Raw genomic sequence first — 27,557 nt, forward strand, 5'->3', positions numbered from 1 at the left:
ATTATCTATCCTGATGTCTAGTCTCTTTACCCTGCCTTCATGTACATATCTACCTCAAATACCTTATTATTATCTATCCTGATGCCAGGTCACTTTACCCTGCCTTCATGTACATATCTACCTCAAATACCTTATTATTATCTATCCTGATGCCAGGTCACTTTACCCTGCCTTCATGTACATATCTACCTCAAATACCTTATTATTATCTATCCTGATGCCGAGTCACTTTACCCTGCCTTCATGTACATATCTACCTCAAATACCTTATTATTATCTATCCTGATGCCAGGTCACTTTACCCTGCCTTCATGTACATATCTACCTCAAATACCTTATTATTATCTATCCTGATGCCAGGTCACTTTACCCTGCCTTCATGTACATATCTACCTCAAATACCTTATTATTATCTATCCTGATGCCAGGTCACTTTACCCTGCCTTCATGTACATATCTACCTCAAATACCTTATTATTATCTATCCTGATGCCAGGTCACTTTACCCTGCCTTCATGTACATATCTACCTCAAATACCTTATTATTATCTATCCTGATGCCAGGTCACTTTACCCTGCCTTCATGTACATATCTACCTCAAATACCTTATTATTATCTATCCTGATGCCGAGTCACTTTACCCTGCCTTCATGTACATATCTACCTCAAATACCTTATTATTATCTATCCTGATGCCAGGTCACTTTACCCTGCCTTCATGTACATATCTACCTCAAATACCTTATTATTATCTATCCTGATGCCAGGTCACTTTACCCTGCCTTCATGTACATATCTACCTCAAATACCTTATTATTATCTATCCTGATGCCTAGTCACTTTACCCTGCCTTCATGTACATATCTATCTTATTAATATCTATCCTGATGCCTAGTCACTTTACCCTGCCTTCATGTACATATCTACCTCAAATACCTTATTATTATCTATCCTGATGCCTAGTCACTTTACCCTGCCTTCATGTACATATCTACCTCAAATACCTTATTATTATCTATCCTGATGTCTAGTCACTTTACCCTGCCTTCATGTACATATCTACCTCAAATACCTTATTATTATCTATCCTGATGCCTAGTCACTTTACCCTGCCTTCATGTACATATCTACCTCAAATACCTTATTATGGTCTATCCTGATGCCTAGTCACTTTACCCTGCCTTCATGTACATATCTACCTCAAATACCTTATTATGGTCTATCCTGATGCCTAGTCACTTTACCCTGCCTTCATGTACATATCTACCTCAAATACCTTATTATCATCTATCCTGATGTCTCTTTACCCTGCCTTCATGTACATATCTACCTCTCATACCTTATTATCATCTATCCTGATGTCACTTTACCCTGCCTTCATGTACATATCTACCTCTCATACCTTATTATTATCTATCCTGATGCCTAGTCTCTTTACCCTGCCTTCATGTACATATCTACCTCAAATACCTTATTATTATCTATCCTGATGACTAGTCACTTTACCCTGCCTTCATCTACATATCTACCTCAAATACCTTATTATTATCTATCCTGATGTCTAGTCTCTTTACCCTGCCTTCATCTACATATCTACCTCAAATACCTTATTATTATCTATCCTGATGTCTAGTCACTTTACCCTGCCTTCATGTACATATCTACCTCAAATACCTTATTATTATCTATCCTAATGTCTAGTCTCTTTACCCTGCCTTCATGTATATATCTACCTCAAATACCTTATTATTATCTATCCTGATGCCAGGTCACTTTACCCTGCCTTCATGTACATATCTACCTCAAATACCTTATTATTATCTATCCTGATGCCTAGTCACTTTACCCTGCCTTCATGTACATATCTACCTCTAATACCTTATTATTATCTATCCTGATGTCTAGTCACTCAACCCTGCCTTCATGTACATATCTACCTCAAATACCTCATTATTATCTATCCTGATGACTAGTCACTTTACCCTGCCTTCATGTACATATCTACCTCAAATACCTTATTATTATCTATCCTGATGCCTAGTCACTTTACCCTGCCTTCATGTACATATCTACCTCTCATACCTTATTATTATCTATCCTGATGCCTAGTCTCTTTACCCTGCCTTCATGTACATATCTACCTCAAATACCTTATTATTATCTATCCTGATGACTAGTCACTTTACCCTGCCTTCATCTACATATCTACCTCAAATACCTTATTATTATCTATCCTGATGTCTAGTCTCTTTACCCTGCCTTCATCTACATATCTACCTCAAATACCTTATTATTATCTATCCTGATGTCTAGTCACTTTACCCTGCCTTCATGTACATATCTACCTCAAATACCTTATTATTATCTATCCTAATGTCTAGTCTCTTTACCCTGCCTTCATGTACATATCTACCTCAAATACCTTATTATTATCTATCCTGATGCCAGGTCACTTTACCCTGCCTTCATGTACATATCTACCTCAAATACCTTATTATTATCTATCCTGATGCCTAGTCACTTTACCCCTGCCTTCATGTACATATCTACCTCTAATACCTTATTATTATCTATCCTGATGTCTAGTCACTTTACCCTGCCTTCATGTACATATCTACCTCAAATACCTCATTATTATCTATCGTGATGACTAGTCACTTTACCCTGCCTTCATGTACATATCTACCTCTAATACCTTATTATTATCTACCCTGATGCCTAGTCACTTTACCCTGCCTTCATGTACATATCTACCTCAAATACCTTATTATTATCTATCCTGATGCCTAGTCACTTTACCCTGCCTTCATGTACATATCTACCTCTCATACCTTATTATTATCTATCCTGATGCCTAGTCTCTTTACCCTGCCTTCATGTACATATCTACCTCAAATACCTTATTATTATCTATCCTGATGACTAGTCACTTTACCCTGCCTTCATCTACATATCTACCTCAAATACCTTATTATTATCTATCCTGATGTCTAGTCTCTTTACCCTGCCTTCATCTACATATCTACCTCAAATACCTTATTATTATCTATCCTGATGTCTAGTCACTTTACCCTGCCTTCATGTACATATCTACCTCAAATACCTTATTATTATCTATCCTAATGTCTAGTCTCTTTACCCTGCCTTCATGTACATATCTACCTCAAATACCTTATTATTATCTATCCTGATGCCAGGTCACTTTACCCTGCCTTCATGTACATATCTACCTCAAATACCTTATTATTATCTATCCTGATGCCTAGTCACTTTACCCTGCCTTCATGTACATATCTACCTCTAATACCTTATTATTATCTATCCTGATGTCTAGTCACTTTACCCTGCCTTCATGTACATATCTACCTCAAATACCTCATTATTATCTATCGTGATGACTAGTCACTTTACCCTGCCTTCATGTACATATCTACCTCTAATACCTTATTATTATCTACCCTGATGCCTAGTCACTTTACCCTGCCTTCATGTACATATCTACCTCAAATACCTTATTATTATCTATCCTGATGCTAGTCACTTTACCCTGCCTTCATGTACATATCTACCTCTCATACCTTATTATTATCTATCCTGATGCCTAGTCTCTTTACCCTGCCTTCATGTACATATCTACCTCAAATACCTTATTATTATCTATCCTGATGACTAGTCACTTTACCCTGCCTTCATCTACATATCTACCTCAAATACCTTATTATTATCTATCCTGATGTCTAGTCTCTTTACCCTGCCTTCATCTACATATCTACCTCAAATACCTTATTATTATCTATCCTGATGTCTAGTCTCTTTACCCTGCCTTCATGTACATATCTACCTCAAATACCTTATTATTATCTATCCTAATGTCTAGTCTCTTTACCCTGCCTTCATGTACATATCTACCTCAAATACCTTATTATTGTCTATCCTGATGTCTAGTCTCTTTACCCTGCCTTCATGTACATATCTACCTCAAATACCTTATTATTATCTATCCTGATGCCAGGTCACTTTACCCTGCCTTCATGTACATATCTACCTCAAATACCTTATTATTATCTATCCTGATGTCTAGTCTCTTTACCCTGCCTTCATGTACATATCTACCTCAAATACCTTATTATTATCTATCCTGATGCCAGGTCACTTTACCCTGCCTTCATGTACATATCTACCTCAAATACCTTATTATTATCTATCCTGATGCCAGGTCACTTTACCCTGCCTTCATGTACATATCTACCTCTAATACCTTATTATTATCTATCCTGATGCCTAGTCACTTTACCCTGCCTTCATGTACATATCTACCTCTCATACCTTATTATTATCTATCCTGATGCCTAGTCTCTTTACCCTGCCTTCATGTACATATCTACCTCAAATACCTTATTATTATCTATCCTGATGACTAGTCACTTTACCCTGCCTTCATGTACATATCTACCTCAAATACCTTATTATTATCTATCCTAATGTCTAGTCTCTTTACCCTGCCTTCATGTATATATCTACCTCAAATACCTTATTATTATCTATCCTGATGCCAGGTCACTTTACCCTGCCTTCATGTACATATCTACCTCAAATACCTTATTATTATCTATCCTGATGCCTAGTCACTTTACCCTGCCTTCATGTACATATCTACCTCTAATACCTTATTATTATCTATCCTGATGTCTAGTCACTCAACCCTGCCTTCATGTACATATCTACCTCAAATACCTCATTATTATCTATCCTGATGACTAGTCACTTTACCCTGCCTTCATGTACATATCTACCTCAAATACCTTATTATTATCTATCCTGATGCCTAGTCACTTTACCCTGCCTTCATGTACATATCTACCTCTCATACCTTATTATTATCTATCCTGATGCCTAGTCTCTTTACCCTGCCTTCATGTACATATCTACCTCAAATACCTTATTATTATCTATCCTGATGACTAGTCACTTTACCCTGCCTTCATCTACATATCTACCTCAAATACCTTATTATTATCTATCCTGATGTCTAGTCTCTTTACCCTGCCTTCATCTACATATCTACCTCAAATACCTTATTATTATCTATCCTGATGTCTAGTCACTTTACCCTGCCTTCATGTACATATCTACCTCTCATACCTTATTATTATCTATCCTGATGCCTAGTCTCTTTGCCCTGCCTTCATGTACATATCTACCTCAAATACCTTATTATTATCTATCCTGATGACTAGTCACTTTACCCTGCCTTCATCTACATATCTACCTCAAATACCTTATTATTATCTATCCTGATGTCTAGTCTCTTTACCCTGCCTTCATCTACATATCTACCTCAAATACCTTATTATTATCTATCCTGATGTCTAGTCACTTTACCCTGCCTTCATGTACATATCTACCTCAAATACCTTATTATTATCTATCCTAATGTCTAGTCTCTTTACCCTGCCTTCATGTATATATCTACCTCAAATACCTTATTATTATCTATCCTGATGCCAGGTCACTTTACCCTGCCTTCATGTACATATCTACCTCAAATACCTTATTATTATCTATCCTGATGCCTAGTCACTTTACCCTGCCTTCATGTACATATCTACCTCTAATACCTTATTATTATCTATCCTGATGTCTAGTCACTCAACCCTGCCTTCATGTACATATCTACCTCAAATACCTCATTATTATCTATCCTGATGACTAGTCACTTTACCCTGCCTTCATGTACATATCTACCTCAAATACCTTATTATTATCTATCCTGATGCCTAGTCACTTTACCCTGCCTTCATGTACATATCTACCTCTCATACCTTATTATTATCTATCCTGATGCCTAGTCTCTTTACCCTGCCTTCATGTACATATCTACCTCAAATACCTTATTATTATCTATCCTGATGACTAGTCACTTTACCCTGCCTTCATCTACATATCTACCTCAAATACCTTATTATTATCTATCCTGATGTCTAGTCTCTTTACCCTGCCTTCATCTACATATCTACCTCAAATACCTTATTATTATCTATCCTGATGTCTAGTCACTTTACCCTGCCTTCATGTACATATCTACCTCAAATACCTTATTATTATCTATCCTAATGTCTAGTCTCTTTACCCTGCCTTCATGTACATATCTACCTCAAATACCTTATTATTATCTATCCTGATGCCAGGTCACTTTACCCTGCCTTCATGTACATATCTACCTCAAATACCTTATTATTATCTATCCTGATGCCTAGTCACTTTACCCTGCCTTCATGTACATATCTACCTCTAATACCTTATTATTATCTATCCTGATGTCTAGTCACTTTACCCTGCCTTCATGTACATATCTACCTCAAATACCTCATTATTATCTATCGTGATGACTAGTCACTTTACCCTGCCTTCATGTACATATCTACCTCTAATACCTTATTATTATCTACCCTGATGCCTAGTCACTTTACCCTGCCTTCATGTACATATCTACCTCAAATACCTTATTATTATCTATCCTGATGCCTAGTCACTTTACCCTGCCTTCATGTACATATCTACCTCTCATACCTTATTATTATCTATCCTGATGCCTAGTCTCTTTACCCTGCCTTCATGTACATATCTACCTCAAATACCTTATTATTATCTATCCTGATGACTAGTCACTTTACCCTGCCTTCATCTACATATCTACCTCAAATACCTTATTATTATCTATCCTGATGTCTAGTCTCTTTACCCTGCCTTCATCTACATATCTACCTCAAATACCTTATTATTATCTATCCTGATGTCTAGTCACTTTACCCTGCCTTCATGTACATATCTACCTCAAATACCTTATTATTATCTATCCTAATGTCTAGTCTCTTTACCCTGCCTTCATGTACATATCTACCTCAAATACCTTATTATTATCTATCCTGATGCCAGGTCACTTTACCCTGCCTTCATGTACATATCTACCTCAAATACCTTATTATTATCTATCCTGATGCCTAGTCACTTTACCCTGCCTTCATGTACATATCTACCTCTAATACCTTATTATTATCTATCCTGATGTCTAGTCACTTTACCCTGCCTTCATGTACATATCTACCTCAAATACCTTATTATTATCTATCGTGATGACTAGTCACTTTACCCTGCCTTCATGTACATATCTACCTCTAATACCTTATTATTATCTACCCTGATGCCTAGTCACTTTACCCTGCCTTCATGTACATATCTACCTCAAATACCTTATTATTATCTATCCTGATGCCTAGTCACTTTACCCTGCCTTCATGTACATATCTACCTCTCATACCTTATTATTATCTATCCTGATGCCTAGTCTCTTTACCCTGCCTTCATGTACATATCTACCTCAAATACCTTATTATTATCTATCCTGATGACTAGTCACTTTACCCTGCCTTCATCTACATATCTACCTCAAATACCTTATTATTATCTATCCTGATGTCTAGTCTCTTTACCCTGCCTTCATCTACATATCTACCTCAAATACCTTATTATTATCTATCCTGACGTCTAGTCACTTTACCCTGCCTTCATGTACATATCTACCTCAAATACCTTATTATTATCTATCCTAATGTCTAGTCTCTTTACCCTGCCTTCATGTACATATCTACCTCAAATACCTTATTATTGTCTATCCTGATGTCTAGTCTCTTTACCCTGCCTTCATGTACATATCTACCTCAAATACCTTATTATTATCTATCCTGATGCCAGGTCACTTTACCCTGCCTTCATGTACATATCTACCTCAAATACCTTATTATTATCTATCCTGATGTCTAGTCTCTTTACCCTGCCTTCATGTACATATCTACCTCAAATACCTTATTATTATCTATCCTGATGCCAGGTCACTTTACCCTGCCTTCATGTACATATCTACCTCAAATACCTTATTATTATCTATCCTGATGCCAGGTCACTTTACCCTGCCTTCATGTACATATCTACCTCTAATACCTTATTATTATCTATCCTGATGCCTAGTCACTTTACCCTGCCTTCATGTACATATCTACCTCTCATACCTTATTATTATCTATCCTGATGCCTAGTCTCTTTACCCTGCCTTCATGTACATATCTACCTCAAATACCTTATTATTATCTATCCTGATGACTAGTCACTTTACCCTGCCTTCATGTACATATCTACCTCAAATACCTTATTATTATCTATCCTAATGTCTAGTCTCTTTACCCTGCCTTCATGTATATATCTACCTCAAATACCTTATTATTATCTATCCTGATGCCAGGTCACTTTACCCTGCCTTCATGTACATATCTACCTCAAATACCTTATTATTATCTATCCTGATGCCTAGTCACTTTACCCTGCCTTCATGTACATATCTACCTCTAATACCTTATTATTATCTATCCTGATGTCTAGTCACTCAACCCTGCCTTCATGTACATATCTACCTCAAATACCTCATTATTATCTATCCTGATGACTAGTCACTTTACCCTGCCTTCATGTACATATCTACCTCAAATACCTTATTATTATCTATCCTGATGCCTAGTCACTTTACCCTGCCTTCATGTACATATCTACCTCTCATACCTTATTATTATCTATCCTGATGCCTAGTCTCTTTACCCTGCCTTCATGTACATATCTACCTCAAATACCTTATTATTATCTATCCTGATGACTAGTCACTTTACCCTGCCTTCATCTACATATCTACCTCAAATACCTTATTATTATCTATCCTGATGTCTAGTCTCTTTACCCTGCCTTCATCTACATATCTACCTCAAATACCTTATGGTTATCTATCCTGATGTCTAGTCACTTTACCCTGCCTTCATGTACATATCTACCTCAAATGCCTTATTATTATCTATCCTAATGTCTAGTCTCTTTACCCTGCCTTCATGTACATATCTACCTCAAATACCTTATTATTATCTATCCTGATGCCAGGTCACTTTACCCTGCCTTCATGTACATATCTACCTCAAATACCTTATTATTATCTATCCTGATGCCTAGTCACTTTACCCTGCCTTCATGTACATATCTACCTCTAATACCTTATTATTATCTATCCTGATGTCTAGTCACTTTACCCTGCCTTCATGTACATATCTACCTCAAATACCTCATTATTATCTATCGTGATGACTAGTCACTTTACCCTGCCTTCATGTACATATCTACCTCTAATACCTTATTATTATCTACCCTGATGCCTAGTCACTTTACCCTGCCTTCATGTACATATCTACCTCAAATACCTTATTATTATCTATCCTGATGCCTAGTCACTTTACCCTGCCTTCATGTACATATCTACCTCTCATACCTTATTATTATCTATCCTGATGCCTAGTCTCTTTACCCTGCCTTCATGTACATATCTACCTCAAATACCTTATTATTATCTATCCTGATGACTAGTCACTTTACCCTGCCTTCATCTACATATCTACCTCAAATACCTTATTATTATCTATCCTGATGTCTAGTCTCTTTACCCTGCCTTCATCTACATATCTACCTCAAATACCTTATTATTATCTATCCTGATGTCTAGTCACTTTACCCTGCCTTCATGTACATATCTACCTCAAATACCTTATTATTATCTATCCTAATGTCTAGTCTCTTTACCCTGCCTTCATGTACATATCTACCTCAAATACCTTATTATTATCTATCCTGATGCCAGGTCACTTTACCCTGCCTTCATGTACATATCTACCTCAAATACCTTATTATTATCTATCCTGATGCCTAGTCACTTTACCCTGCCTTCATGTACATATCTACCTCTAATACCTTATTATTATCTATCCTGATGTCTAGTCACTTTACCCTGCCTTCATGTACATATCTACCTCAAATACCTCATTATTATCTATCGTGATGACTAGTCACTTTACCCTGCCTTCATGTACATATCTACCTCTAATACCTTATTATTATCTACCCTGATGCCTAGTCACTTTACCCTGCCTTCATGTACATATCTACCTCAAATACCTTATTATTATCTATCCTGATGCCTAGTCACTTTACCCTGCCTTCATGTACATATCTACCTCTCATACCTTATTATTATCTATCCTGATGCCTAGTCTCTTTACCCTGCCTTCATGTACATATCTACCTCAAATACCTTATTATTATCTATCCTGATGACTAGTCACTTTACCCTGCCTTCATCTACATATCTACCTCAAATACCTTATTATTATCTATCCTGATGTCTAGTCTCTTTACCCTGCCTTCATCTACATATCTACCTCAAATACCTTATTATTATCTATCCTGATGTCTAGTCACTTTACCCTGCCTTCATGTACATATCTACCTCAAATACCTTATTATTATCTATCCTAATGTCTAGTCTCTTTACCCTGCCTTCATGTACATATCTACCTCAAATACCTTATTATTGTCTATCCTGATGTCTAGTCTCTTTACCCTGCCTTCATGTACATATCTACCTCAAATACCTTATTATTATCTATCCTGATGCCAGGTCACTTTACCCTGCCTTCATGTACATATCTACCTCAAATACCTTATTATTATCTATCCTGATGTCTAGTCTCTTTACCCTGCCTTCATGTACATATCTACCTCAAATACCTTATTATTATCTATCCTGATGCCAGGTCACTTTACCCTGCCTTCATGTACATATCTACCTCAAATACCTTATTATTATCTATCCTGATGCCAGGTCACTTTACCCTGCCTTCATGTACATATCTACCTCTAATACCTTATTATTATCTATCCTGATGCCTAGTCACTTTACCCTGCCTTCATGTACATATCTACCTCTCATACCTTATTATTATCTATCCTGATGCCTAGTCTCTTTACCCTGCCTTCATGTACATATCTACCTCAAATACCTTATTATTATCTATCCTGATGACTAGTCACTTTACCCTGCCTTCATCTACATATCTACCTCAAATACCTTATTATTATCTATCCTGATGTCTAGTCTCTTTACCCTGCCTTCATCTACATATCTACCTCAAATACCTTATTATTATCTATCCTGATGTCTAGTCACTTTACCCTGCCTTCATGTACATATCTACCTCAAATACCTTATTATTATCTATCCTGATGTCTAGTCACTTTACCCTGCCTTCATGTACATATCTACCTCAAATACCTCATTATTATCTATCCTGATGACTAGTCACTTTACCCTGCCTTCATGTACATATCTACCTCTAATACCTTATTATTATCTACCCTGATGCCTAGTCACTTTACCCTGCCTTCATGTACATATCTACCTCAAATACCTTATTATTATCTATCCTGATGCCTAGTCACTTTACCCTGCCTTCATGTACATATCTACCTCTCATACCTTATTATTATCTATCCTGATGCCTAGTCTCTTTACCCTGCCTTCATGTACATATCTACCTCAAATACCTTATTATTATCTATCCTGATGCCAGGTCACTTTACCCTGCCTTCATGTACATATCTACCTCAAATACCTTATTATTATCTATCCTGATGTCTAGTCACTTTACCCTGCCTTCATGTACATATCTACCTCAAATACCTTATTATTATCTATCCTGATGCCAGGTCACTTTACCCTGCCTTCATGTACATATCTACCTCAAATACCTTATTATTATCTATCCTGATGCCAGGTCACTTTACCCTGCCTTCATGTACATATCTACCTCAAATACCTTATTATTATCTATCCTGATGCCGAGTCACTTTACCCTGCCTTCATGTACATATCTACCTCAAATACCTTATTATTATCTATCCTGATGCCAGGTCACTTTACCCTGCCTTCATGTACATATCTACCTCAAATACCTTATTATTATCTATCCTGATGCCAGGTCACTTTACCCTGCCTTCATGTACATATCTACCTCAAGTACCTTATTATTATCTATCCTGATGCCAGGTCACTTTACCCTGCCTTCATGTACATATCTACCTCAAATACCTTATTATTATCTATCCTGATGCCAGGTCACTTTACCCTGCCTTCATGTACATATCTACCTCAAATACCTTATTATTATCTATCCTGATGCCAGGTCACTTTACCCTGCCTTCATGTACATATCTACCTCAAATACCTTATTATTATCTATCCTGATGCCGAGTCACTTTACCCTGCCTTCATGTACATATCTACCTCAAATACCTTATTATTATCTATCCTGATGCCAGGTCACTTTACCCTGCCTTCATGTACATATCTACCTCAAATACCTTATTATTATCTATCCTGATGCCAGGTCACTTTACCCTGCCTTCATGTACATATCTACCTCAAATACCTTATTATTATCTATCCTGATGCCTAGTCACTTTACCCTGCCTTCATGTACATATCTACCTCTAATACCTTATTATTATCTATCCTGATGCCTAGTCACTTTACCCTGCCTTCATGTACATATCTACCTCAAATACCTTATTATTATCTATCCTGATGCCTCGTCACTTTACCCTGCCTTCATGTACATATCTACCTCTAATACCTTATTATTATCTATCCTGATGTCTAGTCACTTTACCCTGCCTTCATGTACATATCTACCTCAAATACCTTATTATTATATATCCTGATGCCTAGATACTTTACCTTCATGTACATATCTACCTCAAATACCTTATTATTATATATCCTGATGCCTAGATACTTTACCTTCATGTACATATCTACCTCAAATACCGTATTATTATCTATCCTGATGTCTAGTCACTACCCTGCCTTCATGTACATATCTACCTCAAATACCTTATTATTATCTATCCTGATGTCTAGTCACTTTACCCTGCCTTCATGTACATATCTACCTCTCATACCTTATTATCATCTATCCTGATGTCACTTTACCCTGCCTTCATGTACATATCTACCTCTCATACCTTATTATTATCTATCCTGATGCCTAGTCTCTTTACCCTGCCTTCATGTACATATCTACCTCAAATACCTTATTATTATCTATCCTGATGACTAGTCACTTTACCCTGCCTTCATCTACATATCTACCTCAAATACCTTATTATTATCTATCCTGATGTCTAGTCTCTTTACCCTGCCTTCATCTACATATCTACCTCAAATACCTTATTATTATCTATCCTGATGTCTAGTCACTTTACCCTGCCTTCATGTACATATCTACCTCAAATACCTTATTATTATCTATCCTAATGTCTAGTCTCTTTACCCTGCCTTCATGTATATATCTACCTCAAATACCTTATTATTATCTATCCTGATGCCAGGTCACTTTACCCTGCCTTCATGTACATATCTACCTCAAATACCTTATTATTATCTATCCTGATGCCTAGTCACTTTACCCTGCCTTCATGTACATATCTACCTCTAATACCTTATTATTATCTATCCTGATGTCTAGTCACTTTACCCTGCCTTCATGTACATATCTACCTCAAATACCTCATTATTATCTATCCTGATGACTAGTCACTTTACCCTGCCTTCATGTACATATCTACCTCAAATACCTTATTATTATCTATCCTGATGCCTAGTCACTTTACCCTGCCTTCATGTACATATCTACCTCTCATACCTTATTATTATCTATCCTGATGCCTAGTCTCTTTACCCTGCCTTCATGTACATATCTACCTCAAATACCTTATTATTATCTATCCTGATGACTAGTCACTTTACCCTGCCTTCATCTACATATCTACCTCAAATACCTTATTATTATCTATCCTGATGTCTAGTCTCTTTACCCTGCCTTCATCTACATATCTACCTCAAATACCTTATTATTATCTATCCTGATGTCTAGTCACTTTACCCTGCCTTCATGTACATATCTACCTCAAATACCTTATTATTATCTATCCTAATGTCTAGTCTCTTTACCCTGCCTTCATGTACATATCTACCTCAAATACCTTATTATTATCTATCCTGATGCCAGGTCACTTTACCCTGCCTTCATGTACATATCTACCTCAAATACCTTATTATTATCTATCCTGATGCCTAGTCACTTTACCCTGCCTTCATGTACATATCTACCTCTAATACCTTATTATTATCTATCCTGATGTCTAGTCACTTTACCCTGCCTTCATGTACATATCTACCTCAAATACCTCATTATTATCTATCCTGATGACTAGTCACTTTACCCTGCCTTCATGTACATATCTACCTCTAATACCTTATTATTATCTACCCTGATGCCTAGTCACTTTACCCTGCCTTCATGTACATATCTACCTCAAATACCTTATTATTATCTATCCTGATGCCTAGTCACTTTACCCTGCCTTCATGTACATATCTACCTCTATACCTTATTATTATCTATCCTGATGCCTAGTCTCTTTACCCTGCCTTCATGTACATATCTACCTCAAATACCTTATTATTATCTATCCTGATGACTAGTCACTTTACCCTGCCTTCATCTACATATCTACCTCAAATACCTTATTATTATCTATCCTGATGTCTAGTCTCTTTACCCTGCCTTCATCTACATATCTACCTCAAATACCTTATTATTATCTATCCTGATGTCTAGTCACTTTACCCTGCCTTCATGTACATATCTACCTCAAATACCTTATTATTATCTATCCTAATGTCTAGTCTCTTTACCCTGCCTTCATGTACATATCTACCTCAAATACCTTATTATTATCTATCCTGATGTCTAGTCTCTTTACCCTGCCTTCATGTACATATCTACCTCAAATACCTTATTATTATCTATCCTGATGCCAGGTCACTTTACCCTGCCTTCATGTACATATCTACCTCAAATACCTTATTATTATCTATCCTGATGTCTAGTCTCTTTACCCTGCCTTCATGTACATATCTACCTCAAATACCTTATTATTATCTATCCTGATGCCAGGTCACTTTACCCTGCCTTCATGTACATATCTACCTCAAATACCTTATTATTATCTATCCTGATGCCTAGTCACTTTACCCTGCCTTCATGTACATATCTACCTCTAATACCTTATTATTATCTATCCTGATGTCTAGTCACTTTACCCTGCCTTCATGTACATATCTACCTCTCATACCTTATTATTATCTATCCTGATGCCTAGTCACTTTACCCTGCCTTCATGTACATATCTACCTCAAATACCTTATTATTATCTATCCTGATGACTAGTCACTTTACCCTGCCTTCATGTACATATCTACCTCAAATACCTTATTATTATCTATCCTGATGTCTAGTCACTTTACCCTGCCTTCATGTACATATCTACCTCAAATACCTTATTATTATCTATCCTGATGTCTAGTCACTTTACCCTGCCTTCATGTACATATCTACCTCAAATACCTTATTATTATCTATCCTGATGTCTAGTCACTTTACCCTGCCTTCATGTACATATCTACCTCAAATACCTCATTATTATCTATCCTGATGACTAGTCACTTTACCCTGCCTTCATGTACATATCTACCTCCAATACCTTATTATTATCTATCCTGATGTCTAGTCACTTTACCCTGCCTTCATGTACATATCTACCTCCAATACCTTATTATTATCTATCCTGATGTCTAGTCACTTTACCCTGCCTTCATGTACATATCTACCTCCAATACCTTATTATTATCTATCCTGATGCCTAGTCTCTTTACCCTGCCTTCATGTACATATCTATCAAATACCTTATTATTATCTATCCTGATGACTAGTCACTTTACCCCTCCTCAAATACCTTATTATTATCTATCCTGATGTCTAGTCTCTTTACCCTGCCTTCATTACATATCTATCAAATATATTATTATCCTGATGTCTAGTCACTTTACCCTGCCTTCATGTACATATCTACCTCAAATACCTTATTATTATCTATCCTGATGTCTAGTCTCTTTACCCTGCCTTCATGTACATATCTACCTCAAATACCTTATTATTATCTATCCTGATGTCTAGTCTCTTTACCCTGCCTTCATGTACATATCTACCTCAAATACCTTATTATTATCTATCCTGATGTCTAGTCACTTTACCCTGCCTTCATGTACATATCTACCTCAAATACCTTATTATTATCTATCCTGATGTCTAGTCACTTTACCCTGCCTTCATGTACATATCTACCTCAAATACCTTATTATTATCTATCCTGATGCCTGGTCACTTTACCCTGCCTTCATGTACATATCTACCTCAAATACCTTATTATTATCTATCCTGATGCCAGGTCACTTTACCCTGCCTTCATGTACATATCTACCTCAAATACCTTATTATTATCTATCCTGATGCCTAGTCACTTTACCCTGCCTTCATGTACATATCTACCTCAAATACCTTATTATTATCTATCCTGATGCCTGGTCACTTTACCCTGCCTTCATGTACATATCTACCTCAAATACCTTATTATTATCTATCCTGATGCCAGGTCACTTTACCCTGCCTTCATGTACATATCTACCTCAAATACCTTATTATTATCTATCCTGATGCCAGGTCACTTTACCCTGATGTACATATCTACCTCAAATACCTTATTATTATCTATCCTGATGCCAGGTCACTTTACCCTGCCTTCATGTACATATCTACCTCAAATACCTTATTATTATCTATCCTGATGCCTAGTCACTTTACCCTGCCTTCATGTACATATCTACCTCAAATACCTTATTATTATCTATCCTGATGCCAGGTCACTTTACCCTGCCTTCATGTACATATCTACCTCAAATACCTTATTATTATCTATCCTGATGTCTAGTCACTTTACCCTGCCTTCATGTACATATCTACCTCAAATACCTTATTATTATCTATCCTGATGCCTAGTCTCTTTACCCTGCCTTCATGTACATATCTACCTCAAATACCTTATTATCATCTATCCTGATGTCTAGTCACTTTACTGTATATAGCTCTGCACATTGATCTGGTACTTCCTGTATGTAGCTCTGCACATTGATATGGTACTTCCTGTATATAGCTCTGCACATTGATCTGGTACTTCCTGTATATAGCTCTGCACATTGATATGGTACTTCCTGTATGTAGCTCTGCACATTGATCTGGTACTTCCTGTATATAGCTCTGCACATTGATCTGGTACTTCCTGTATATAGCTCTGCACATTGATCTGGTACTTCCTGTATATAGCTCTGCACATTGATATGGTACTTCCTGTATGTAGCTCTGCACATTGATCTGGTACTTCCTGTATATAGCTCTGCACATTGATCTGGTACTTCCTGTATATAGCTCTGCACATTGATCTGTTACTTCCTGTATGTAGCTCTGCACATTGATCTGGTACTTCCTGTATATAGCTCTGCACATTGATCTGGTACTTCCTGTATATAGCTCTGCACATTGATCTGGTACTTCCTGTATATAGCTCTGCACATTGATCTGGTACTTCCTGTATATAGCTCCATTCCTGTGGTTTTATTTATTCCTCTTGTGTTACTATTACATTTGTATCGTTATTTTAAACTCTGCATCGTAGGCAAGTTTTTCACAGTAAAGTCTACACCGTTCTTTCTACCCCTCTCTCTTCCTCGTCACCTCCCCCTCCAGAACAGAAAGGGATAAATTAGACAGGATGTTGTTGTTTATCCCCCTCCTGTCTCCCTCAAGGAAAGTCTTCGTCTCTGTTACAAGTAGGTCAGAAGGGCTGAGTGTGAATGGCAACTTATTCCATATATAGAGCCCTATTGGTCCTGGTCAAAAACAGTGCACTATATAGAGAATATGGTACCTTTTTAGGACGCAGATGGAGAAGGGTGAGCAACAGAACTAGCAGCGGTCATTTAGGACGCAGATGGAGAAGGGTGAGCAACAGAACTAGCAGCAGTCATTTAGGAAGCAGATGGAGAACGGTGAGCAACAGAACTAGCAGCAGTCATTTAGGAAGCAGATGGAGAAGGGTGAGCAACAGAACTACCAGCGGTCATTTAGGAAGCAGATGGAGAAGGGTGAGCAACAGAACTAGCAGCAGTCATTTAGGAAGCAGATGGAGAACGGTGAGCAACAGAACTAGAAGCGGTCATTTAGGAAGCAGATGGAAAGGGTGAGCAACAGAACTAGCAGCGGTCATTTAGGAAGCAGATGGAGAAATGTGAGCAACAGAACTAGCAGCAGTAATTTAGGAAGCAGATGGAGAACGGTGAGCAACAGAACTAGCAGCGGTCATTTAGGAAGCAGATGGAGAACGGTGAGCAACAGAACTAGCAGCGGTAATTTAGGAAGCAGATGGAGAACGGTGAGCAACAGAACTAGCAGCTGTCATTTAGGAAGCAGATGGAAAACAGTGAGCAACAGAACTAGCAGCAGTCATTTAGGAAGCAGATGGAGAACGGTGAGCAACAGAACTAGCAGCGGTCATTTAGGAAGCAGATGGAGAAGGGTGATCAACAGAACTAGCAGCAGTCATTTAGGAAGCAGGTGGAGAACGGTGAGCAACAGAACTAGCAGCAGTCATTTAGGAAGCAGATGGAGAAGGGTGAGCAACAGAACTAGCAGCAGTCATTTAGGAAGCAGATGGAGAAGGGTGAGCAACAGAACTAGCAGCAGTCATTTAGGAAGCAGATGGAGAATTGGTAAGCAACAGAACTAGCAGCAGTCATTTTGGAAGCAGATGGAGAACGGTGAGCAACAGAACTAGCAGCGGTCATTTAGGAAGCAGATGGAGAAGGGTGAGCAACAGAACTAGCAGCAGTAATTTAGGAAGCAGATGTAGAACGGTGAGCAACAGAACTAGCAGCGGTCATTTAGGAAGCAGATGGAGAAGGGTGAGCAACAGAACTAGCAGCGGTCATTTAGGAAGCAGATGGAGAACGGTGAGCAACAGAACTAGCAGCGGTCATTTAGGAAGCAGATGGAGAAGGGTGAGCAACAGAACTAGCAGCGGTAATTTAGGAAGCAGATGGAGAACGGTGAGCAACAGAACTAGCAGCGGTAATTTAGGAAGCAGATGGAGAACGGTGAGCAACAGAACTAGCAGCAGTCATTTAGGAAGCAGATGGAGAAGGGTGAGCAACAGAACTAGCAGCGGTCATTTAGGAAGCAGATGGAGAACGGTGAGCAACAGAACTAGCAGCGGTAATTTAGGAAGCAGATGGAGAACGGTGAGCAACAGAACTAGCAGCAGTCATTTAGGAAGCAGATGGAGAAGGGTGAGCAACAGAACTAGCAGCGGTCATTTAGGAAGCAGATGGAGAACGGTGAGCAACAGAACTTGCAGCGGTCATTTAGGAAGCAGATGGAGAAGGGTGAGCAACAGAACTAGCAGCATCAACCCAGGGAGCCTGAAACACTAACCCCCAGATCAACAACTGGATTATAATGAAAGCATAATGTTCTGTTTTGTTGAAGACGGAGACTTACTTGCCAGGTCAAATAAGTAGAAGTATGCAGTGGTTAGTAGAGACGAATCCCTCTCCCCTCTTCTTCCTCTCCCCCTCTCCTTCATCCCCCTCTTCTCTCCCCTGCTGGTGTCTATGAATTGCTCATGCGGCCAGAGTTAATCCTCTTTTATAAACAACTTCTAATTGCTCCCCTTAAATATCCCTGGCTTCATCCTCATTCACTAGTTAGGTTCCAGGGAGATTATGGGGTGTTAAACTGGTCAGATTACAGTTGTATTAAGGGGTGTTAAACTGGTCAGATTACAGTTGTATTAAGGGGTGTTAAACTGGTCAGATTACAGTTGTATTAACGGGTGTTAAACTGGTCAGATTACAGTTGTATTAAGGGGTGTTAAACTGGTCAGATTACAGTTGTATTAAGGGGTGTTAAACTGGTCAGATTACAGTTGTATTAAGGGGTGTTAAAATGGTCAGATTACAGTTGTATTAAAGGGTGTTAAACTGGTCAGATTACAGTTGTATTAAGGGGTGTTAAACTGGTCAGATTACAGTTGTATTAGGGGGTGTTAAACTGGTCAGATTACAGTTGTATTAAAGGGTGTTAAACTGGTCAGATTACAGTTGTATTAAGGGGTGTTAAACTGGTCAGATTACAGTTGTATTAAGGGGTGTTAAACTGGTCAGATTACAGTTGTATTAAGGGGTGTTAAACTGGTCAGATTACAGTTGTATTAAGGGGTGTTAAACTGGTCAGATTACAGTTGAATTAAGGGGTGTTAAACTGGTCAGATTACAGTTGAATCGCAGGTGGATTAAGTCTGAAGTATTCATGTCAAGTGCACAGGTACAGTGAAACAGTGAAATGCCTTTCTTGCCAACTGCATATCCAACAATGTAGTAATCAATATCAATGTAGCACTAAAAATAACAAGGTAGAACAAAAATACACAAGAATGTACGGTGCTTTATAGATGGTCAGTTCAATGCCATACTATATACAGGGTCAGTACCATATTAACAATGTACAGGGATACTGGAGTGATGGAGGTAGATATGTATAGGGGGATGGATGGAGGTAGATATGTATAGTGGGAAGGATGGAGGTAGATATGTATAGGAGGAGTGATGGAGGTAGATATGTATAGTGGGAGGGATGGAGGTAGATATGTATAGGAGGAGTGATGGAGGTAGATATGTATAGTGGGAAGGATGGAGGTAGATATGTATAGGGGGAAGGATGGAGGTAGATATGTATAGGGGGAAGGATGGAGGTAGATATGTATAGGAGGATGGATGGAGGTAGATATGTATAGGGGAAGGATGGAGGTAGATATGTATAGTGGGAAGGATGGAGGTAGATATGTATAGGGGTTATGGATGGAGGATAGATATGTATAGGGGAAGGATGGAGGTAGATATGTATAGGGGAGGGATGGAGGTAGATATGTATAGGGGGATGGATGGAGGTAGATATGTATAGGAGGAGTGGATGGAGGTAGATATGTATAGGGGGAAGGATGGAGGTAGATATGTATAGGGGATGGATGGAGGTAGATATGTATAGTGGGATGGATGGAGGTAGATATGTATAGGGGGAGGTAGATATGATGGGGAAGGATGGAGGTAGATATGTATAGGGGGAAGGATGGAGGTAGATATGTATAGGGGAGGGATGGAGGTAGATATGTATAGGGGGAGGGATGGAGGTAGATATGTATAGGGGGAGGGATGGAGGTAGATATGTATAGGGGGAGGGATGGAGGTAGATATGTATAGGGGGAAGGATGGAGGTAGATATGTATAGTGGGAGGGATGGAGGTAGATATGTATAGGAGGAGTGATGGAGGTAGATATGTATAGTGGGAGGGATGGAGGTAGATATGTATAGTGGGAGGGATGGAGGTAGATATGTATAGTGGGAGGGATGGAGGTAGATATGTATAGGAGGAGTGATGGAGGTAGATATGTATAGTGGGAAGGATGGAGGTAGATATGTATAGGGGGAAGGATGGAGGTAGATATGTATAGGGGGAGTGATGGAGGTAGATATGTATAGGGGGAGTGATGGAGGTAGATATGTATAGGGGGAGTGATGGAGGTAGATATGTATAGGAGGAGTGATGGAGGTAGATATGTATAGGAGGAAGGATGGAGGTAGATATGTATAGGGGGAGGGATGGAGGTAGATATGTATAGGGGGAGGGATGGAGGTAGATATGTATAGGGGAAGGATGGAGGTAGATATGTATAGGGGGAGTGATGGAGGTAGATATGTATAGGGGGAAGGATGGAGGTAGATATGTATAGGGGAAGGATGGAGGTAGATATGTATAGGGGAAGGATGGAGGTAGATATGTATAGGGGGAAGGATGGAGGTAGATATGTATAGGGGAAAGATGGATTTAGATATGTATAGTGGGAGGGATGGAGGTAGATATGTATAGGAGGAAGGATGGAGGTAGATATGTATAGGGGGAAAGATGGAGGTAGATATGTATAGGGGGAAGGATGGAGGTAGATATGTATAGGGGGAAAGATGGAGGTAGATATGTATAGTGGGAGGATGGAGGTAGATATGTATAGGGGAGGGATGGAGGTAGATATGTATAGGGGAGTGATGGAGGTAGATATGTATAGTGGGAAGGATGGAGGTAGATATGTATAGGGGAAGGATGGAGGTAGATATGTATAGGGGAAGGATGGAGGTAGATATGTATAGGGGGAAGGATGGAGGTAGATATGTATAGGGGGAAGGATGGAGGTAGATATGTATAGGGGAGGGATGGAGGTAGATATGTATAGGGGGATGGATGGAGGTAGATATGTATAGGGGAGGGATGGAGGTAGATATGTATAGGGGGGGATGGAGGTAGATATGTATAGGGGAAGGATGGAGGTAGATATGTATAGGGGGAAGGATGGAGGTAGATATGTATAGGGGGATGGATGGAGGTAGATATGTATAGGGGGAGTGATGGAGGTAGATATGTATAGGGGGAAGGATGGAGGTAGATATGTATAGGGGGAAGGATGGAGGTAGATATGTATAGGGGAGGGATGGAGGTAGATATGTATAGAGGGAGGGGTTGGAGGTGACATGGATACTGGAGGGATGGAGGTAGATATGTATAGTGGGAAGGATGGAGGTAGATATGTATAGTGGGAGGGATGGAGGTAGATATGTATAGTGGGAGTGATGGAGGTAGATATGTATAGGAGGAGTGATGGAGGTAGATATGTATAGTGGGAGGGATGGAGGTAGATATGTATAGTGGGAGGGATGGAGGTAGATATGTATAGTGGGAAGGATGGAGGTAGATATGTATAGTGGGAAGGATGGAGGTAGATATGTATAGTGGGAGGGATGGAGGTAGATATGTATAGTGGGAAGGATGGAGGTAGATATGTATAGTGGGAGGGATGGAGGTAGATATGTATAGTGGGAGGGATGGAGGTAGATATGTATAGTGGGAGGGATGGAGGTAGATATGTATAGTGGGAGGGATGGGGGTAGATATGTATAGTGGGAGGGATGGAGGTAGATATGTATAGGGGGAAGGATGGAGGTAGATATGTATAGGGGGAAGGATGGAGGTAGATATGTATAGTGGGAAGGATGGAGGTAGATATGTATAGTGGGAGGATGGAGGTAGATGTGGGAGGGATGGAGGTAGATATGTATAGTGGGAAGGATGGAGGTAGATATGTATAGGGGGAAGGATGGAGGTAGATATGTATAGTGGGAGGGATGGAGGTAGATATGTATAGGGGGAGGGATGGAGGTAGATATGTATAGTGGGAGGGATGGAGGTAGATATGTATAGGGGGAGGGATGGAGGTAGATATGTATAGGGGAAGGATGGAGGTAGATATGTATAGGGGGAAGGATGGAGGTAGATATGTATAGTGGGAAGGATGGAGGTAGATATGTATAGTGGGAAGGATGGAGGTAGATATGTATAGGGTGAAGGATGGAGGTAGATATGTATAGTGGGAAGGATGGAGGTAGATATGTATAGTGGGAAGGATGGAGGTAGATATGTATAGTGGGAAGGATGGAGGTAGATATGTATAGTGGGAAGGATGGAGGTAGATATGTATAGGGGTTAGGTGACTAGACAACAGGATATAAGATAACCAGAGTAGCAGCAGTGTGTAGGTGGGTGTGTAGGTGTGTAGTGTCAGTATAAATGTATATTATGTGTGAGCTGTCGTCAGGACAAAGGGTGGCTCCTTTGAAGAATGTAAAATATATTTAGATTCGTTTAAACCTTACTACATGATTCGATATGTGTTATTTTACATCGTTTTTGATGTCCTCACTATTATACTTCCGTGTAGAAATTAGTTTTTAAAAAATAAACTCTTGAGTGAGTAGGTGTGTCCACACTTGACGGTGTGAGATAATTGTATTCAGCAAATGGAATAACACACAGTCACGTGTGTTTGTTTTCTGCACCTTTATTTTCTACTCCACAACCAGCACTGCTTTTAAGCCATACCAGTCAAAATACAGTAGACCTATGTCCTACAGAAGTAGGGAGGACTTGAGTGTGGAGATGTTGAGTTTCACTGTAAATCCTCAGCTGGTCAGTGTGGTGCTAGTAGTATTCGTCCTCCAGGTTAGGTATGTAAGGGCTTCGGAGGAGGAAGGGAGGCAGACGAGGGGACACAGGCCTCACACCGTAATCGGCAAAAAGGCTGACGTGGTCCTTAACGAGATGAGGGTCAGAAATCAGCTCCAGGTTCGCAGTCTCCTCCCCCCTACCTCTGTTCCATAGGGGTGCTGCCAGACCTCCACCAATCAGAACCAAGATCAGGAGGAGAGCCATCTAATCATCAGGTGCTCAGAACCACTATTTTTAAATGGCAAGAAAGATTAGTCTGATACACAACGCTATAAAACCTATTGATATAGAATGAGTCTGATACACTATAAAACCTAGTGATATAGAATGAGTCTGATACACAACGCTATAAAACCTATTGATATAGAATGAGTCTGATACACTATAAAACCTAGTAATATAGAATGAGTCTGATACACTATAAAACCTAGTGATATAGAATGAGTCTGATACACTATAAAACCTAGTGATATAGAATGAGTCTGATACACTATAAAACCTAGTGATATAGAATGAGTCTGATACACTATAAAACCTAGTGATATAGAATGAGTCTGATACACTATAAAACCTAGTGATATAGAATGAGTCTGATACACTATAAAACCTAGTGATATAGAATGAGTCTGATACACTATAAAACTGAGTGATATAGAATGAGTCTGATACACTATAAAACCTAGTGATATAGAATGAGTCTGATACACTATAAAACCTATTGAAAATGAACAACTATTGCCACAAATACCCTTTTATGCCACTTAGCACCTCCCCTCCAAGAGCACCTGTGGTTGTTTTACCTTAATCACTCCTGCTACTTAAAAAACAATTGCTTGATTGCTTAGCCAGTCGATAATGACAAACTAGAGTTAATGAAAGTATTTAACCTAGTTGCATTCTATGATGTCATAATGAGGCATGTCATCACAAACCATTCTAAGGTTTCTCAGGAAGTGACAGAACATTGGCTACTGTCTGCAGCCAATCGTAGTAAGCAATGTTAACAGTCCAGTTTATGGACCTAAAAGCCTATGATAATAAGGCTAACATGAGAATATCTTCTCTAGGATGCTTTTTTTTTTATGGACACTTCGTCAGATTCCTTCCCATAAACTGACCCGAAGAAGATGTCCAACAACATTTTGTTATTGAATATCAAAAAAATCTAACCCAAAATATTACTCAATGCTTCTATGAATTTGAACGAGGCCATTCACCACACATGCGCATTACCTGTGAATTTTAAACCCTCAGAACAATCAGCTTTCAAAGCATTCAGGGGAACACGTCCCATATAATGATGTGATTGAAGACTCAGAGCAGACACTGTGGTTGTGTTGTGTTCTCACTTACCTACACAGCCCTTTAGTCAGTACACTCACTTAGCTGACTGAACAGACACAGGCTGGCTGGCTGCATTCCAGGCACGGAGCCAGCAGGTGTCGATGATCAGACTTCATGACATTTCATACCCAACAAAGATACAACAGCCCCTCCTCCAACACATTCATGTTTTATTAAAAGCTTGAAATGAAATATGATTGCTTTTTATTGAATTTTCAGGCTTCAAGTATTCTCTCCCTCTTGTTGTTCTTCTAGTTACTGGGACACGGCGTATGACAGTGATGTAATGGACAACCGAGTGGGACTAAATCTACTATACGCACAGGTGAGGGGAGGGGTCGCAGGTCAGAGGTCATACCGGTCGTCTGCTGGCTTTTCTTCCCCCTTAATTTGGGGTTTATGAGTATTTTGAATGATCAAGTAGGTCTAAAGATCAGGTTTGTGTTTTAGGATTTCTGATTTAATCTCCTTGTATACCTGAAACTTGCCTCCTCTTAGGGCTGTGATGATACCAGTATCGCCGTCTCGTTTCCAGGGCAAAAACACGAAGCAGACAACTCTTTGTTCCTTTTACAAACCTGCTGTATGGAACATATGTTGTGATATAGCCTGGTACTAAATCTGCTGTATGGAACATATGTTGTGATATAGCCTGGTCCTAAACCTGCTGTATGGAACATATGTTGTGATATAGCCTGGTACTAAACCTGCTGTATGGAACATATGTTGTGATATAGCCTGGTACTAAATCTGCTGTATGGAACATATGTTGTGATATAGCCTGGTCCTAAACCTGCTGTATGGAACATATGTTGTGATATAGCCTGGTACTAAACCTGCTGTATGGACCATATGTTGTGATATAGCCTGGTACTAAACCTGCTGTATGGAACATATGTTGTGATATAGCCTGGTACTAAACCTGCTGTATGGAACATATGTTGTGATATAGCCTGGTCCTAAATCTGCTGTATGGAACATATGTTGTGATATAGCCTGGTACTAAACCTGCTGTATGGAACATATGTTGTGATATAGCCTGGTACTAAACCTGCTGTATGGAACATATGTTGTGATATAGCCTGGTATTAAACCTGCTGTATGGACCATATGTTGTGATATAGCCTGGTATTAAACCTGCTGTATGGAACATATTGTGTGATATAGCCTGGTATTAAACCTGCTGTATGGACCATATGTTGTGATATAGCCTGGTCCTAAACCTGCTGTATGGAACATATTGTGTGATATAGCCTGGTCCTAAACCTGCTGTATGGAACATATGTTGTGATATAGCCTGGTACTAAACCTGCTGTATGGAACATATGTTGTGATATAGCCTGGTACTAAACCTGCTGTATGGAACATATGTTGTGATATAGCCTGGTACTAAACCTGCTGTATGGAACATATGTTGTGATATAGCCTGGAAAATAACTACATGTGACTCTGGATGATAACATAGTGATGTTCGTTTCCAACATTAAGTTTTACTAAAGAAGTTAAATCTGCTTTGTGTTTTGTTCCCTTGCCACAATACTAACAGGTATCGTGATACTAGTATCATCCCAGCCCTATTTCCTTACTGGTATGCCCCAAATGGCACCCTACTGTCTGTATAGGGCCCATAGGCCTCTTGTCAAAAGTAGTGCACTATGTAGGGAATAGGGCTCTGGTCTATATGAGAGCGATATGGGGAATAGTGCTCCATTTGGGAAGTAGGCATGTCTTTCTATTGCAACACCCCCTACCCAGATACAGCAGCAACATGGGGGTGTTTCTATAGCAACACCCTCTACCCAGATACAGCAGCAACATGGGGGTGTTTCTATAGCAACACCCCCTACCCAGATACAGCAGCAACATGGGGGTGTTTCTATAGCAACACCCCCTACCCAGATACAGCAGCAACATGGGGGTGTTTCTATAGCAACACCCCCTACCCAGATACAGCAGCAACATGGGGGTGTTTCTATAGCAACACCCCCTACCCAGATACAGCAGCAACATGGGGTTGTTTCTATAGCAACACCCCCTACCCAGATACAGCAGCAACATGGGGGTGTTTCTATAGCAACACCCCCTACCCAGATACAGCAGCAACATGGGGGTGTTTCTATAGCAACACCCCCTACCCAGATACAGCAGCAACATGGGGGTGTTTCTATTG

General features: G+C 39.1%; 1 protein-coding gene and 2 long non-coding RNA genes across 5 annotated transcripts in view; 2 read left to right on the forward strand and 1 right to left on the reverse strand.

Annotated features, from left to right (window-relative positions):
• The window catches only part of LOC118378899 (sorting nexin-17), a 118,950-nt gene that overhangs the window by 67,780 nt on the left and 23,613 nt on the right, over positions 1–27,557 (forward strand). For all 3 annotated transcript variants that reach the window (XM_052524568.1, XM_052524566.1, XM_052524567.1), the window contains one exon: positions 25,643–25,712. In XM_052524568.1, coding sequence (XP_052380528.1) covers positions 25,643–25,712 — 70 coding nt within the window. The remainder of the gene's footprint in view (positions 1–25,642; positions 25,713–27,557) is intronic.
• LOC127931512 (uncharacterized) lies at positions 84–11,900 on the forward strand. Its single transcript, XR_008141521.1, has 3 exons — positions 84–224; positions 565–632; positions 11,698–11,900. It is a non-coding gene; the product is annotated as an uncharacterized LOC127931512 (long non-coding RNA).
• Positions 25,974–26,958, reverse strand: LOC127931511 (uncharacterized). Its single transcript, XR_008141520.1, has 3 exons — positions 26,654–26,958; positions 26,095–26,309; positions 25,974–26,051 (listed from the first exon to the last, which is right to left on the reverse strand). It is a non-coding gene; the product is annotated as an uncharacterized LOC127931511 (long non-coding RNA).

Source organism: Oncorhynchus keta, chromosome 8 (genome assembly GCF_023373465.1).
Source record: "Oncorhynchus keta strain PuntledgeMale-10-30-2019 chromosome 8, Oket_V2, whole genome shotgun sequence".
NCBI lineage: Eukaryota > Metazoa > Chordata > Actinopteri > Salmoniformes > Salmonidae > Oncorhynchus > Oncorhynchus keta.